This window comes from Oryctolagus cuniculus, chromosome 12 (assembly GCF_964237555.1).
Source record: "Oryctolagus cuniculus chromosome 12, mOryCun1.1, whole genome shotgun sequence".
In the NCBI taxonomy this organism is placed as follows: Eukaryota; Metazoa; Chordata; class Mammalia; order Lagomorpha; family Leporidae; genus Oryctolagus; species Oryctolagus cuniculus.
Window position 1 is genome coordinate 45,702,200 of NC_091443.1, and position 17,588 is coordinate 45,719,787.

General features: G+C 36.4%; 1 protein-coding gene across 3 annotated transcripts in view; it reads left to right on the plus strand.

Moving 5' to 3' along the window:
• The window catches only part of PRKD1 (protein kinase D1), a 358,025-nt gene that overhangs the window by 285,904 nt on the left and 54,533 nt on the right, over positions 1-17,588 (plus strand). For all 3 annotated transcript variants that reach the window (XM_051822738.2, XM_051822739.2, XM_070053809.1), the window contains 8 exons: positions 5,389-5,599; positions 5,739-5,816; positions 7,459-7,663; positions 9,226-9,349; positions 10,821-10,898; positions 12,448-12,727; positions 13,699-13,751; positions 16,783-16,855. In XM_051822738.2, the coding sequence (XP_051678698.1) occupies positions 5,389-5,599; positions 5,739-5,816; positions 7,459-7,663; positions 9,226-9,349; positions 10,821-10,898; positions 12,448-12,727; positions 13,699-13,751; positions 16,783-16,855 (1,102 nt within the window). The remainder of the gene's footprint in view (positions 1-5,388; positions 5,600-5,738; positions 5,817-7,458; positions 7,664-9,225; positions 9,350-10,820; positions 10,899-12,447; positions 12,728-13,698; positions 13,752-16,782; positions 16,856-17,588) is intronic.

Below are 17,588 nucleotides of genomic sequence, written 5' to 3' on the forward strand. Positions count from 1 at the left end.
CTTGAGTGACAATAAGCAAAAACACAAGTAAAGCAACTTTTCCCCCTTTGTTTTGTAGCTTCATTAATGAAGAGATTTCATTTGGAACTGCAGAGTGGAATATACCTTGTTGGGAAATTGTTTGAGCCGTGTTAAATATTTAAAGACCTGCTGGCAGTTGGAGTTTCCATAATGTAATCTAAGCAGTCATTTCCTGGAGAGGGTTCCAGACTTGCAGAGTCATTAATTGGGTGTACTGGGTTACAAAACAAATTCAATCTCTAGAAAAGAGGATACCATGTCATTCTAAGTAGATACTCAGTGCAGAGTCCTAATACTAACAGGAATTTCAGATTAAACACTATTTATATACAGATGTTACAGATGCTTCACAGAACCAACAATTTATTTTTTTCTCTCTATAACCTTTATTTCATGTCTATCCCTAGCAATATTAAGCTTATCATTGTTCTGTTTTTATATTCTCTCCCATCCAAGATGTGATCTCTCTTACACTTAGAATGGAAAAAAGAGCTTTATAGTTTTCATCATCTATAATTTGCAAAATCAGATCATTTGCAGGCACCTATCCCAATACCATATTTTGCAGCTTTGTCAATTCTCACAAAAGTTCGACACCTGTTGTTTGATCCAAACTACTCAAGTGAGGAAAAGGACAGCACACAGTGCCAATGGCAAATATAAAAATGCAAATTTTAAAAAGTGCATTTCCTTCCTGTGTTTCCCATAATTATAGAGAAGGGAAATTTAAATCTACTCTCCAAACTTGCAACCAGTTTTTTCTGTTAATATACTAATGAAACAGAATGGGAAAAAAATGTCGCTCTTCTTTTTTCCAGAGCATTTCAACTTTCTTCCTGTTCCCGTAAAATACAGTCATTCTGCAGATAGTTCAGCTTCATGGAACCAATCTTCAGGGCCAAACTGGAACCACAAATAACAATGGAAATTGATTTAAACACCATTTAGTTCACGTAATAAGTCCAGTAAAACCTTTATTAGTGTAGATGAATAAGGAAAATCTTTTCTTTTTTAGAGATGACTTTTAAAAAGGTCTTATTAAAAACTCAACATACTGTGCACATGATAATTAAATATACAAGTAAGAAAAACAAGCAAATGAAGTTCATGAAAATTTAAAAGAATGTTGTCTGTTCACTTTGTATATTTTTATAAGGTATTCCTTGAAAAAAAAGTCTAGTTCCTTTTATGTAAGATTCTTTTTTTATTTTCTTGAAAGAGTGAAAGTGAGAGTTGAGTGTGTTTGAGAGAGAGAGAGAGAAATTGAGATCTTCCATCCACTGTTTCACCCCCCAGATATCTGAAACGGCCAGGCCAAAGCCAGCAGTCAAGAGTCTGTCTAGGTCACTCTAATGGGTAGCAAGGGCCCAAGTATTTGTGAAATTTTCCACTGCTTTCCCAGGCACATTAGCAGGGAGCTGGATCAGAAGCAGAGCAGCTGGGATGTGAACTGGCACTCCCATACAAGATGCTGGCATCACAAGCCATGGCATAACCCAATGCACTACAATGCCAGCCACTGTCTGGTTATTTCTGTCAATACTATACTTTGAATTACTATTTAATTTTGTACTGATATCATCTTAAATTTCAAAGATCAATGTGAATTCATAAAGCACTTAATTTCCTTTAAAATCACTGATTTGTAAATTTATACCTATTTTAATTTCAAAATCTATTGTAAATTCATTTTAAATTGTACACACTTCCAAATAGAATTTCAGATAATTGACAAATTTTATTTGAAAGTTAGAGTTACACAGAGACAGGAGATGCGTAGAGAGAGAGAGAGAGGTCTTCCATCTGATGGTTCACTCCCCAGTTGGCCGCAATGGCCAGAGCTGTGCTGATCCGAAGCCAGAAATCAGGCGCTTCTTCCAGGTCTCCCAAGCGCGTGTAGGGGCCCAAGGTCTTGGACCATCTTCTACTGCTTCCCCAGGCCACAGCAGAGAGCTGGATGGGAATTGGAGCAGCCTGGTCTCAAACCGGTGCCCACAAGGGATGCCCGTGCCAGGGCATTAACAAACTGCACCACAGTGCCGGCCCCTGTATGTTAGTTTTTAATAAAAAGAAAATGCATTGTGATTCTGAAAATCCTTAGTTTTTGGTTTGTGTTTACATCATTGTTTTGGTTTTAAAGGGAATAATGTTTACAGAAATGGAGGCTCTTAAACTCCAATGATGAATATGTTTTATACAGCACTGGCCTTATTTCTATAGGTTCTTGCTTTCTTGTTTTGCTGTTGTTTCAGTTGGCTTTTTTTGTTGTTGTTGTTGTTGTTGTTTGCAATCTGTTATAGATCATTGAAGTCCCTGTTTTACATTTTTGTGTAAGAAGGGTAAATAAATACCCACTGAATCAGATAGTGTCCAGGCTTCCTTTCTTGTCTCTGTTTCTTAGGTCCGCTTCATGGGTAGGAGAAGTAGGTCCAAATGTACATGTTAACAGTATCAGAAACTTGGGCACCTGATTCTGCAAGCAGACCTTCCAGAGATGTCTCCATTCTCCCTTTTCCAAGGTGTTTCTTATCTAGAAAAGTTACACAACATGAGCAGTCTCCCCCCAGCAGTACATCCATGTCTGCATGAGAAATCATCATGCATGCATCCCATCTCAATGTTTTAAAGCTTTTTTGTTTGAAAGTATAGGCCATATTGAAACGACTAATTATATTTGAGACTTCAAGAAAAGTCACTAGTAATTTTTTCTTTTTTTTTTTTTTTTTTTTTTTTTTGGATAGGCAGAGTTATTGAGAGAGAGAGAGAGAGAGAGAGAGAGAGAGAGAGAGGTAGAGAAAGGTCTTCCTTCCGTTGGTTCACTCCCCAAATGGCCACTACGGCCGGCGCTGCGCCCATCCGAAGACAGGAGCCAGGTGCTTCCTCCTGGTCTCCCATGCAGGTGCAGGGCCCAAACACTTGGGCCATCCTCCACTGCCTTCCTGGGCCATAGCAGAGAGCTGGACTGGAAGAGGAGCAACCAGGACAGAATCCGGCACCCCAACCAGGACCAGAACCTGGAGTTCTGGCGCTGCGGGCGGAGGATTAGCCCAGTGAGCTGCGGCACCAGCCAATTTTTTCTAACTGACTTTAAATTGCCATGAGTGGCGTGGGGGCACTCATTATTAATTCCATTAATGTCAATTCACACCATGAATATGCAGTTGGTGAGTTCCTCTGTGCTACATGGAGCTCTGTGAGTTTCACTGTTGCCTGAAGTTTTGTGAAGTACAATCACTGAGCCACAGAGTGATGCCAACTTCTTTTCCTTAAACTTACTCTATTTTAAAATTCCTCACATGAAGGTACTTCAAAAACTTCATAGGAAGTGGATTTAAAAGATAGGCTCATTTTGGCACAAAAATATTGAAAGAACTGCATAGGTTTTCATAATACAGATTTTCCTCAATCTTTTTTAAGTACCCTTGTATCATTCTCCTTGAAGGTAATTCTTGAAATGACATCTCAAGTATAATTCTGACTCTTGCAGGTTATGGTAGTGTCTTTACCATGTTGGATGAGAAGAAAACATTCAGTTTCTCAGATTCCCTCTTGCTCTTCTATGTGAGTTTGCCCTCTGGTGTAGTAAATAGTCTGTATGGGACTGACTATGTTAACACAGCCTATAATTAAATATCTTAAATTAAGGAAAATAACTTAAGAGTGATTTGAGTAGGTTTTCATAGGATTTTTCCAAATCTGAGAACATTTGAAGTCTACTCAGAAACTGTGACATCAGGTCCTCTTTTATTCTGAGTGTTGAAATTTTCCAACTATGGAAAAACGTCACTTTCATTTTAGTTTATGCTCAAATCTGGCTCCTGGCTACAGTTACTAAAGGATACACACAGCAGGGAACTAACCCTGTGGATTTAATGTTTCTTCAATTCAATTGAAGGTATTTATTTATTCAGTGCATTCATGATTCTGGTTTGGCAAATCTTGGCCTGTCTTTATGAGCCACTTGGACTTCTCTGTTAGAATTGAGCCTTTCCAAGGTAATTACACTTTGTAGTTTTCCTTTATGGAATTCTAACTGTAGACATAATATCTCTGCACAGGCCATTACCTCAAATATATTTTTCACAGCAGCAAATGAATCTGCAAATCAAAGCTTTCCCTTTTAGTAATAGATGGCATGACTGCATGGTACAGATAGGGACTGAACTGGATGGAAATTGTATGTAAATTTGATTTATTTCTTATCTCGTCAGTCATTTTTCCAATTTAGAAATTAACTGGATAGGTGTTAAAAACAACAGCTCTGGAGGCAAACCAATGTGGGTTCCTGCCTTGCCTCCACTATTTACTAGTGTCTGATCAAAAGAGATGTACTTAAACTTTATGAGTTTTGATGACTCAGTATTAGGTAGGAAGTCCTATGTTTTAAGGCACCTAACAGTTATTACCAAAGAGAGGTTTTCAAAAAAGTCCATGGAAAATATTCATTTGAAGAAAGCTATGCATGCATTCAACATTTTTCCCACCAAAGTAAATGTATCTTTTTCTTGACTTTTTAAAAAACTTTCTGAAGTATCCTGATAACATAGGAGCTTAATAAATGAGGTATAAAGCCTTAATAACTACAAAAGAAATACAGTTTATCTTTTTATTTGATAATTCCAGAATGCATTTATTTAGATGATTTCCAAAGTACCATGATATTAAGAGGCACCATAAAATTGTCCAAAGAACAATGACATATCAGTTAATTTTAATTCATTTGATTTTTAAAATTCTATATACTGGATTGGTTAAAACTTCAAAATGAGACATAAGATTGCAAAGACATATACTTATAACCCAAAACACCAATATTTGTGGACCTTATATAGTTCATTAGTTGCTATTTTTTTAGTTGCAAAAATGATCTTATAATTTTAACTCTTACTTTGTATGTGGTTGAGAAATAATTTCATAGTTCTTTCTCTGAGGGAATTTAAAAGAATTGCAAGTGTTTTATAAAGTAAGTACTATATAGGGCAAATGGGGTTTTCTTTTCATTTTCTGGACTGTGTGCATTTTCTAACTATAAACGTAATACTGTAGAAAAATATCAGTGAGGTAATATGTGCATCAGGGTAAAGGACCATTTTTTGTTTGCCTCCAACTTTATATTTCTGTGTAAAAACTAATTAATTTTTAAAAATAAAAGACTTATTTGAAAGATCTAGAAATCAGGTTCAGTTATTCATCTCCAATTGTGTGATTTTCAAACTATATAAGCAAGGTAACTCAAGATAGAAGGAGCAAGTTGATCAAAGCACTAAATGCATTTACAAAATGAAATAGAATTTTAAAAATGCACAAGTGGATAAATTAGGTAGTCTCTTAAACCCTATTGTCCTTTATTTTGTTTTTAAAATGTAGCAAAAATCACCATCTGAGTCATTTGTTGGTCGCGAGAAGAGGTCGAATTCTCAGTCCTATGTAGGACGACCGATTCAGCTGGACAAGATTTTGATGTCTAAAGTTAAAGTGCCACACACGTTCGTCATTCACTCCTACACCCGGCCCACAGTGTGCCAGTACTGCAAGAAGCTGCTCAAGGGACTTTTCCGGCAGGGCCTGCAATGCAAAGGTGAGGGTGATCTCCTCCCCAGCCCATCTTTGAAGGTTAAAGTCATTCGCATCCATCTGAAACTCTTTTTGTTTCACAACTTCTCTTTCTGATGAATTCTTGGTTCTTGTTTCTTTTGTTTGGAAATCGTTATAATTAGATTGCAGATTCAACTGTCACAAACGTTGTGCTCCGAAGGTGCCCAACAACTGCCTGGGAGAAGTGACCATTAATGGAGGTAGGTAAAATAACAGCAGTCATGCCCACATGTCTTCCCTATTGCAGAATTGTGGGTTAATGAGTAGTGGGAGATTTTTTGCCTTTTTATAGGGTCTATGGGGTATTTGTAATCTCAACCTAAGTGAATTATGACTTGACTTGTTCTATTTTGCTATAGAAAAGTATCTATTCCAACTAATTGAGAAAAAATATTAAAGAGACTTTTTTGATCTTTACATGGTAAACAGTCAGTACTGAAAACTGGAATATCCATAATTTCTTTCCCAGCTTTCTGATTTTGTATTTCTAGTGTGTTCAGAAACATGGAAGTCATTGGAATGACTACAGGTGACAGCTCTCATTCTTTTCTTCTGTCCTCCTCAATCTGCATTGAGACAGAGGTTAACTTTCTTCTCCATCTGTTAAGAAAGGGAAGGTTCACAGACTGGTCTATCAGGAAACAGTTGCCTGCTTCCTTTCTCCACCCAATTACTGGTTCCATTATAAATGTGATTGCTAACCTGCATCTCTAATAAGAAAATGAACTAGCTAAAAAAATACTTACCTTTTACTCTATTTGGAAATAGTCTCCTGTGAAAACTCTATGACCACAATCTTTGAAGAATTCCAGAAAAAAATATGCTATAATTTTAAGGAATATCTGCACTTTCTTCCCTGCTAGTCTTCTAATGGATTGTTGCCAAAATGCTTGTCACAGAATGAAGCTAATGTTTTCCCCAGATAGTGAACTGCTTCAGACCTTCAGTCTGATACCACTTTTCAATTCCCCTGGAAACAAAAAAAGCTACAGAAGGCCAGAGAAACAGGCTGAGTATTTTTGTTCCTAAAAAGCTGAAGAAAAAAAAATGATTATCTTTGCTCTAGAACTTTCATGTCTAGAAGAAATATACCATTATGAATGATCAGAGAGAGCTCTCCAGGAAAACGTTGTCATACTGATTCCTAGCTTGGATATTCACAAGTGAGCTGCCAAAATTGAAAGTCTGGCAGTTTCTTACTTTCTGTGGCAAGTGATAGTGACCTTGGTAAGCCCAGGGCATATCAAAGTGTCTTTGACACTTTGACAACTGAAGGGAAAAAGAGCAGCTTTTGATGTTGTTGACTACTTTGAAATTTCATTTCCCTATACAGTTAGAGGCAGAGTTTAACATTCAAATATCAAATATCTTAAGTACTCAAAAGCTGCAGTAACCATTTAATACATCAGAGTCCATGATATTAAAAGTTACTACAATAATCAGTGACTGTGACACTTACGAGTGAAAGTTTTCTGCAACCTACTATATATTCCTTTTGCCCCCAGGGCTGTGCTAGGAAATATAACCAATTTATCACTCTGCCTTCCAGTGCCATGCTTAGACCCCAGCCTTTGCTTCCTCCCAGAGGCTCTCTATGAGTAGCCATGTGTTTAGGCTTAAAGACATGTTAAGCAAGTATCTACCTATAAAGTTATATGGTCATCCTCATTAATTCATATACTTATGAAATAATTTTTTAAATAAAATGAAAAGAAACAATAAATTCTTCACAGGACTACTTTTTTTTAGGGATTCCAATTGATTTGTTTTAGGATTGCCTTTCTCTTAAGCCCTGGCTCCAGGATTCCAGGCTTATCTTCATGGGTCAAAACAATTTTCTAGATTTGCTTAGCCCTGGGGCAGAGTCTGATGTGGTCATGGAAGAAGGGAGTGATGACAATGACAGTGAAAGGAACAGTGGGCTCATGGATGACATGGAAGAGGCACTGGTGCAAGATGCTGAGATGGCCATGGTGGAAGGCCAGACTGACAGTGGGGAAATGCAAGATCCAGACCCAGACCACGAGGAGTCCAACAGAACCATCAGGTGAGAGCAACATCCCTGGCCACAAACAACAGAACTCCAAGTGCTGTTTGCTCTTTAGAGCTTTTTGGTGGCTTCCCTTCCCTTCCCTTCCCTTCCCTTCCCTTTCCTTCTTTCCTTCTTTCCTTCTTTCCTTCTTTCCTTCTTTCCTTCTTTCCTTCTTTCCTTCTTTCCTTCTTTCCTTCTTTCCTTCTTTCTTCCTTCCTTCCTTCCTTCCTTCCTTCCTTCCTTCCTTCCTTCCTTCCTTCCTTCCTTCCTTCCTTCATGGGAAAATGAATGAAAAGATGTTTATTTTGGTGGGAAAAGTCCATGCATACTTTTTTCATAATAGGCATTTTCACAAACTGTGGGCAGCCATAGGCAGTCGCCCTCCCCCCTTTTAACTTTTATTTAATGAATATAAATTTCCAAAGTATAGCTTATGGATTACAATGGCTTCCCCCCCACATAACTTCCCTCCCACCCACAACCCTCCCCTTTCCCACTCCCTCTCCCCTTCCATTCACATCAAGATTCATTTTCGATTCTCTTTATATGCAGAAGATCAGTTTAGCATATATTAAGTAAAGATTTCAACAGTTTGCACCCACATAGAAACACAAAGTGAAAAATACTGTTTGAGTACTAGTTATAGCATTAAATCACAATGTACAGCACATTAAGAACAGAGATCCCACATGAGGTTTAAGTGCACAGTGACTCCTGTTGTTGACTTAACAATTTGACACTCTTGTTTATGGCATCAGTAATCACCCTAGGCTCTTGTCATGAGTTGCCAAGGCTATGGAAGCTTTTTGAGTTCACCAACTCTGATCATATTTAGACAAGGTCGTAGTCAAAGTGGAAGTTCTCTCCTCCCTTCAGAGAAAGGTACCTCCTTCTCTGATGACCTGTTCTTTCCACTGGGATCTCACTCGCGGAGATCTTTCATTTAGGTTTGGTTTTTTTTTTTTTTTTTTTTTTTTTTTTGCCAGAGTGTCTTGCCTTTCCGTGCCTGAAATACTCTCATGGGCTTTTCAGCCTTTCTTTTTCAAGATTGATTGAATTATTTGAAAGTCAGTCACATGTGCTGGGTTAACCCAATATGCCACAACACTAGCCCCATAAAAAATAATTTAAATGGAATATTCTAGTTATTTGAAAAAGTATGCTGAGAGACTAAAATTGATATGAACAAATGCATCTATAAATGACTGATACTGTGCCTGTAACATGTAGTAAGTAAGTAAATACATTTTCATGTATGAGTCTGTATACTGTGCCCTTGGAACACTGAGACAGTAATATACCTGGTGTTTTCCTAAACACTGAACACCATATGGTTCAGCCTTGAAACTAAGGTACTGATTACCCTATCTGGGGATTTTTCAGACTGGTAGGTAAGTGCCTGTGACTATTCAGTCACCCGTTCTCTAAACCATGTTGCTCTGACAATGGGTTTCACTGAAAATGAGCTGTCAATTTTTTTGACTTCCACTTTGGACTAGCTGAAATAAGGCTTTATGCGTGAAAGAAATATCTGTATCTGAAAACCTTTCTCTCCTAAAATATTTTGACTTTTCAAGTCCATCAACAAGCAACAATATCCCACTCATGAGAGTTGTGCAGTCTGTGAAGCACACGAAGAGGAAAAGCAGCACAGTAATGAAAGAGGGCTGGATGGTCCACTACACCAGCAAGGACACACTGGTAAGATCCACAGCAAACCGTTCCCTCTTGTCTCGAGAGCTTTAAGGAGAGAGTTGCTCAGACCTGTGAGGACTGTGGAATGTCTGAGTTTTGGGAGGAAACAGCGCAACCATGACTTTGGATCAGGGAGTCAGAAGGAGTTGAGAATAATTTACTTCAATTGCTTGAGATGATCTGTAAACAACTTAAATGCCTGCCTGTTGTCTTGTAGCAGTCACGAAAGCCACAGTACACACTTTCTGAACACTCCTCTGAGACTTAGAATTTTAAAAGAAACACTGAATTTTAGTGGGGGAGAGTAACAATAAATATTGCACACTTCCTAAATTATTAAATTAAGTGTTCATTTTAAAATTGACCCATTCAGGAATGTAGTAATCATATACTTTGATCTGTTTACTTCTACAAATTTTCCTAATAATCAATGAAGTAGTTTTGTGTACATGTGTAAGAGAGAGAAAACTAAATCTACATTTCGAAGTTAACCTCGGAAGTGGGTGATAGGCTGATTTCTTGCTGGCTAGTAGTGCTTTCTGCATCTCCTCCTATCTCTGTAATCCATATCATCTCTTTAGATAAACAGATACCTATAACCTCACTGATCTATCTATAACATCATCCTTCTCTGCTAGAGAAATACTTACGCAGTTACTGTAGGACTCAGTCAAACATCAAATGTTTCTTCTTAGACATGACAATATTTATCATAAAAATATATCTAAGATATATAAAGTATATTCAATGCATTTAACTGGTCTAAGATTGGTGGTGGAAGAGACCAAAAATAATATTAGGTCTTTGGGGTCTAAAAAGATGAAAATACACACACATGCCCCCTAAAATCATGAAGGATATACATGGAGTAAATGAGAATCTGGTCAGCAAATCATAGTAGTTATGTCCTCTGTGAACTCAGAGTAGGTAGAGTTGTTTGATGCTTTCCCTTGACTTTGTTACAATGATGCCATGGAGTCAACCCTCCCATCCTACAATATATTCTTTAGTTGTGTTTAATAACCAGTTTCTCCCATCTCTTAACACAAATCAGAATACCTGGCTGAATCTCATGGCATTTGTTATATTCTAAAATCTTAATCATGTGTAAACATTATCTGTCCTTTGAAGATTTGTTGTATTACAGACTACAAATTCACCTTTAGCTGATTATGAAGCTAATTTTAAAATAGTGTGTTAGTTAATTTGTATTTATTAGCTACTATAATAACTTTACTGGCACTAATATGCTACCTTCTTTATTATATCATGATTCAGATACATATTTGCCAAATAGACAATTTCTGAAGTTGAGACTGGTTGTGCGTCTACATGATCTAAAACTCACATACTTTCCATTATCAATTCCCTTGTGCCAACTGGGAAATTGTGCCAATTGGGAAATTGTATCTATTTTATGAATCTTGGATATTTTCTTAAAGATTTTTAAAGATCCTGGATCTAACTTGTGTTTCAGCGGAAACGGCACTATTGGAGATTGGACAGCAAATGTATTACTCTTTTCCAAAATGACACAGGAAGCAGATACTACAAGGTATGGGTGGCTCTTTCTTTTGTTTTTAATATTTATATTGTTTATTTTAAATGCAGAAATAGAGCAAAAGAGGAAGAGAGAGAGATATCTTCCATCCAATGGTTTACTCTCCTAAGTGGCTGCAACTGCCAGGGCTAGGCCAGACCAAAGCCTGGAGTCAGGAGCTTCTTCCAGGTCTCCAATGCTGGTGCCGGGGCCCAAGAAATTGGGCCATCTCCCACTGCTTTCCCAGGTGTGTTAGCGGGAAGCTGTATTGGAAGTGAAGCAGCCAGGACTCAAATGGGTGCCCATATGGGATGCAGGCACTGCTGCAGGCAGCAGCTTTACCAGCTACACCACAACACCAGCCCTGGGTGGCTCTGTCTTGATTGGAGTCTCATGTCCTTTCTTGTATTCTCACAGGAATGTAGAGTATGAGAAATATGAAATAGCAGACTTGATGTTTTTTGTGCTTCCTTCCAAGAGATTATTTTTTCCTCTCAGTAGTTTGCAAATTTCTTGTGAATCAGGTTGTGACCTCTTGATTCATCAGTGAATTTCACATTTCCCTGGAGAGGGTTTCTGGGCTCATGAGATGGTGAGGAAGGCAAGGGAGGGGTAGCATAGTTAAATATTTCAGCAGAGAAGTATGATTTAACGAGGAAATTCATGGTCACAGCAGATTAGCAAAAAAGTAAAATCCTGAGACCCATTACATCCAGCAAGTCTCTGGGGGTTAGGAAGCATTATATGATTTCTCTGTGCTTGCTAGTATTCATAAGAAGCACTTCCCTTTGGATAATATGTGACACCAGTTGTCTTTCTGTTCCACTACATTAAATAACACAGATGTGACATAATAAATCACCCAGTGAAACAACTTCAAAAGAAGTTTATAGTAAAACCAGTGGCACCTTATCCTTCAGAATGAATGTGACTTGGGCGTAGTTGATTTGATTGTCCGTGGCACTTTATACAGCCATCCGAGAAAAAGGAAGCCTCATCTTTAGAGTTAAAACTTCTGTTTGCCAAGGTCTTTCCTAGTCATTCAGTACTTCCTGGGAACGATATAGTTTCATTTTTTAAATATTAAAACAAACCACTCTAGAAACTCACCTTTGTGATTTTCCTCACTAAGACCATCCACTTGGCTATGTGTTTATATTAACATAATATAATCAGATGATTCATTTCAGTGCCTTACAGAATAGTTGAAATTTAAGAACAACCAGGCATAACCAGATGCCTTTCAAAAGTGTTGTAATTTTATCTCAGAGATAAAAATTATCATTTATAGTTGCTGTCTTGGATTTTGATGAAGACTCAAAATTGCTATTGTTCACCATTCTTTTTTCCTGCCACATGAACATAGAAAAGAAAAAAAAAAGCCTTTTTTTAAGAAAAATTAGATGATAAAGCTTCCTGTAGTAAGAGTGTTTTTGAATTTTGACTATTTTATATAAACAATGACTATTTGTAATATCATTTTTCACATGTTCCTGTAGTCAGTTTTATTTGTAAGATTACACACAATTGATGAACTGCAGTTAGCATGTTCTTTCTTCCACAGGAAATTCCTTTATCTGAAATTTTATCTCTGGAACCAGCAAAAGAGTCAGCTTTGATACCTAATGGGGCCAATCCTCATTGTTTTGAAATCACTACAGCGAACATAGTATATTATGTGGGAGAGAATGTGGTCAATCCTTCCAGCCCACCACCAAATAACAGCGTCCTTACCAGTGGCACTGGCACAGACGTGGCCAGAATGTGGGAGGTGGCCATCCAGCACGCCCTCATGCCTGTCATTCCCAAGGGCTCATCTGTGGCTTCAGGAAGCAGTTCTCACAGTGAGTGAACGTAGTGTCTCTGAGTGAAAGTTACTCATGCTAGGATATTACAATAATTAAATTGTATTTTGTTGTCTATAATTTATATTAAAGTTTCAACAAGTGAATATAATCCATGGATATATCAGGGCAATTATACATCTCTAGAGCTGCATGTCGTAAGTGGATGGGGTAATCTGGTCAACAGAAATTGACCTACAATGCCAGTCTTGCTGTTTGTAAATCTGAATGAATATATCGCCCCCTAACTGTCCAAGTTGGCATTCTGTGCAGGACACTAGATGTGAAGGTATTTAGTAACTATTGATAATTTTGTCCCAGAAAGAAATCTCTATTCGTTAGTAAAATGAGATAGATTTTGACAAAAAACCAGGTTCAGTTATTAAGGATGAATTTTAAAAGTAAATTTTAGAAGAATATCTGTATGAACATTTGATGCTAAATTTCACAAAGTCTATAATCAATCTAATATGACCTTATAGTCTGTTACATGTTGATCTATCACATTTTTATTTATCTCTACAATCAACATACATATCAATAGAATACATATACTTATTTTGGTCTTGAGCACTTTATGTGAGACCTCTATTTTAATATAACCCCAACAGGTAGATGTTAATGATTTGCCTCTTTGCAGATAAGTAAATCAGTCTCTAGAGAGGTTAAGTTGTCTAGGCTTACAGCAGAGCTGCAAAGTAGCAAAGCTACTATTTGAATTCTAGTTCTTCTGATTCCAAGCTCTTTACTGACAAGATAATATTTTTCAAATACCAAGTATAGGGCAAACTTGTATTTTTAAAAGAAAAAAATAGTCTAATAGAAATTTCCCCTGAAAATCTAATTGGTATGATTTATTTTAAACTAGTCCTGTAGCATAATTGGCTAGCATGTATGTACTTGTTTTGCCATTACCTCTCTTATTGACTTTGTGTGTATGTGTGTGTGTGTGTTTTAACATGCATTTCCAGGAGATGTTTCTGTGAGCATTTCCGTATCAAATTGCCAGATTCAAGAAAATGTGGTGAGTATGTATCTACTGACATAAAATGTGATAGTATGATTATTGCACATAAAATAGAATATTTTAATTATGCAGCAACTTCTAAAAATAAAACAATATCTATTTGAATATTTTTCTTCCCTAATATTTTAGAAAAATTACATTATATGGACTTGTTTAGTGATTTTTATATTAATTAATCTGTAATGTTAAAATCTATTTTTCATCTCAGGCAGGCTATTATAATGAAATACTTGATTTTTTGCATGTTTTCTTTTTTGGTACTAGAATTTTAATGGGTGATGTTTCCACAGTAAAATGAATACACAATTAAAAGAAAATAAATTCTTTGATTTACATATCAGCTTAAATAATGCCATTGTTCTCACTCCTTGGTTGCCACCCAGGAATGCTGCTATAAGAGAAATAATTACAATTACTCTTACTCTCACTTATGCCCATAAAGAAGACCTCAGCATCCTAGACACTTTGATCACATAGCTCCTTCCTTTGAACTCTATTTTTTAAAAGATAAATCAAAATTATTATAAAATATTTTAGGCTCTGTCATATGTTTGCTTTTATTTGTTGCCCATTTTCACTATGGCAACTATTTGCCTTATTCTTGGGACGCAAGCCTTCTATTGTATTTCACTTGTTATACCCTGTGACAAAAAGAAAGCCTTTTACAGCCTCACTTACACTGCTATGAGTTTTATTTTCAAAGAACAAACTCCATGAAACTATATTCTTCACTACTAAATTTTACAGTCTTTGTTAGATTGGCAAAAACTAAACAAAAAGACCAAAAATAAATTGGAGAGAATTAGACTAACTTCATACTGAGGGTGAGCTGGATTTTTGTGCTGTCAATCACAAGGTAGATGTCTAGATGTCTAGATATCAACAGGTCCTGTTGCTTTTCTGAGCCAGAGAAACCTCTTAGGAATTTCAAGGTAGCTCTGAGGTCCTTCTAACCTGTCCAATTACCACTGACCACTGGCCATTGAATTTCAAAGAAGACTTAAAGAATAATTTCTGTGGCCCAATGGAATAGCTTGGATTCAGAATACTAGAAAAGAATATGCTCTGTTGTCTTCAAGCAACACTGGACACTTTGAAGGATCACAGGATGGAGATAACTCGTAGTTGTTTTCTAGATGGAAGGACAGAGAAATAGGATGCAGAGAAGGATAGGATTTAAAGGTCTTTGTGTGTGTATGTGTGTATGCATGTGTGTGTGTGTTATGACATAACAAAGAGTATACGAGTGGAGGATAAGCAGAAAATATGATATGGTAGGAATAGATAAAGTAAAAAGTATTACCTTGGTTTTCATGAGATGACCGTCAAGTCATCTTTTTAATAAACCATAGTTTATTCAGCAATTACTTCAGACAAGAGTGTATATTTAGAACCTTTTTACCCAAGAAGTGATAAAAATGGAAAAGTTTAGCCACTTTGCAGATGAGAGTTTTATAATGGGTTGTCACTCTTTTGTAGTGTATCTGGGTCACTCAGAGTGATCCAGTCTTCTCTTTTTTCAGTTCAGGTTCATCTGGATTAGGTGATAAAGGGTGAAGTGGTAGAAATCAGGGTTCACACTGACATGTAATTAGAATCCATGGTTATGTAATAATATTCTAAATAAGAATCTCAATAAACAGATCCCACCTTGAATACTTATAATAAATTATACTGTATTATTTTACGTTTTACTTCCCTATTGAAACTTACATGATATTCATTAGAAAACCTGTGGTATTTAGACAAGGCCATGGTCAAAGTGGAAGTTCTCTCCTCCCTTCAGAGAAAGGTACCTCCTTCTTTGATGACCCATTCTTTCCACTGGGATCTCACTCGTGGAGATCTTTCATTTAGGTTTTTTTTTTTTTTTTTCCCCCAGAGTGTCTTGGCTTTCCATGCCTGAAATACTCTCATGGGCATTTCAGCGGGATCCACATGCCTTAAGGGCTGATTATGAGGCCAGAGTGCTGTTAGGACATTTGCCATTCTATGGGTCTGCTGTGTATCTCACTTCCCATGTTGGATCATTCTCTCCCTTTTTGATTCTATCAGCTAGTATTTGCAGACACTATTCTTGTTTATGTGATCCCTTTGGTTCTTAGTCCTATCATTACGATCAGTTGTGAACAGAAATTGATCACTGGGACTAGTGAGATAGCATTGGTAAATGCCACCTCAATGGGATTGAATTAGAATCCCCTGGTATGTTTCTAACTCTACTGTTTGAGGTAAGTCAGCTTGAGCATGTCCCGAATTGCACATCTCTTCCCTCTCTTATTCCCACTCTTATATTTAACAGCAATCACTTTTCAGTTAAGTTTCAGCACTTAAGAAGAATTGTGTATTGATTACAGTATTCAGATCAGAGTCAGTGAACTCAGGGGGCTTCCATAGCCTTGGCAACTCATGACAAGAGCCTAGGGTGATTACTGATGCCATAAACAAGAGTGTCAATTTGTTAAGTCAACAACAGGAGTCACTGTGCACTTACTCCTCATGTAGGATCTTTGTCCTTAGTGTGCTGTACATTGAGATCTAATGCTATAACTAGTACTCAAACAGTATTTTTCACTTTATGTTTCTGTGTGGGAGCAAACTGTTGAAATCTTTACTTAATGTATGCTAAACTGATCTTCTGTATATAAAGAGAATCGAAAATGAATCTTGATATGAATGGAAGGGGAGAGGGAGTGGATAAGGGGAGGGTTGTTTGGAGGGATGTTATGGGGGGGAAGCCATTGTAATCAATATTCTGTACTTTGGAAATTTGTATTCATTAAATAAAAGTTAAAAAAAAGAAAAGAAAATTAAAAAAAAAGAAAAACTGTGGTATTTGAGATCAGAATAGTTTGCAAAATATTATAATATTATATAATATAAAATATATTTTGACTATTATGGGATTCGTGTAGCAATTATAATTTAATTATTTTTGCAATGTTTAATACTTTATAAAATTATATTATTTCTTAGGATTATTGTCTTGCCACCTCATGTTTGTTTTTCCTTGGACTTGTACCAACAGGACATCAGCACAGTATATCAGATTTTCCCTGATGAAGTACTGGGTTCTGGACAGTTTGGAATTGTTTATGGAGGTAGGTCCATTCATTAAACATTCTGTTAGCTTAATATCCTAACTACTGGTATTTCCAAGAAAAATATAAAAAGATTTAAGACCTATATTTATATATGCATGTGTGAGTCTTTGTTTCACCTTTTTAAAAATTTCTTTTGAGATAATCACTATTTGGATAGTTGATGTCTTTCTGTTTAAAAAAGAAAGAATTCTACTCCAAAGAAAACTTCCTTTGCTTAAATATACTCTATACATAGTACTGAAGCAATTTCAGTTATTTAGACAAAATATTGAGGAAGCAAAGAAATCAATTTCTTTTCTTTCATCATATTTGTTTAGAACTCTAAAGTCCACTTATCAGGCAAAAGTATCCTGTAACTTCCTAATATTTTTAAAATGTATTTGTCTCATTAAGTTTTTAATTTTTTTAGTGAAATAATAAGCTTTCCACTATTTCTTATTGCCAAGCCTTTGGTGAATTCATTAATTTAACTTCTGCTGTTTTAGATTCTGGCCAGTTCAGTCATATTTTTAAGCCTTAAGTGATGTTTAATATTAATGTCTTAACCTGCCCTAAAAAACTGACACATAATTATAAGTTCTTTGATATTATCAGTTAAAATATTGTCATTTTTTGTGAAGCTGAGTGTTCTGATGTCATCATAATGCCCCACTCAGTTTTATTTATCATTGTTTGATAGCATATCTTTCTATTTATAAACTAAGTAACTTCTACTTGATTTTACAAATTA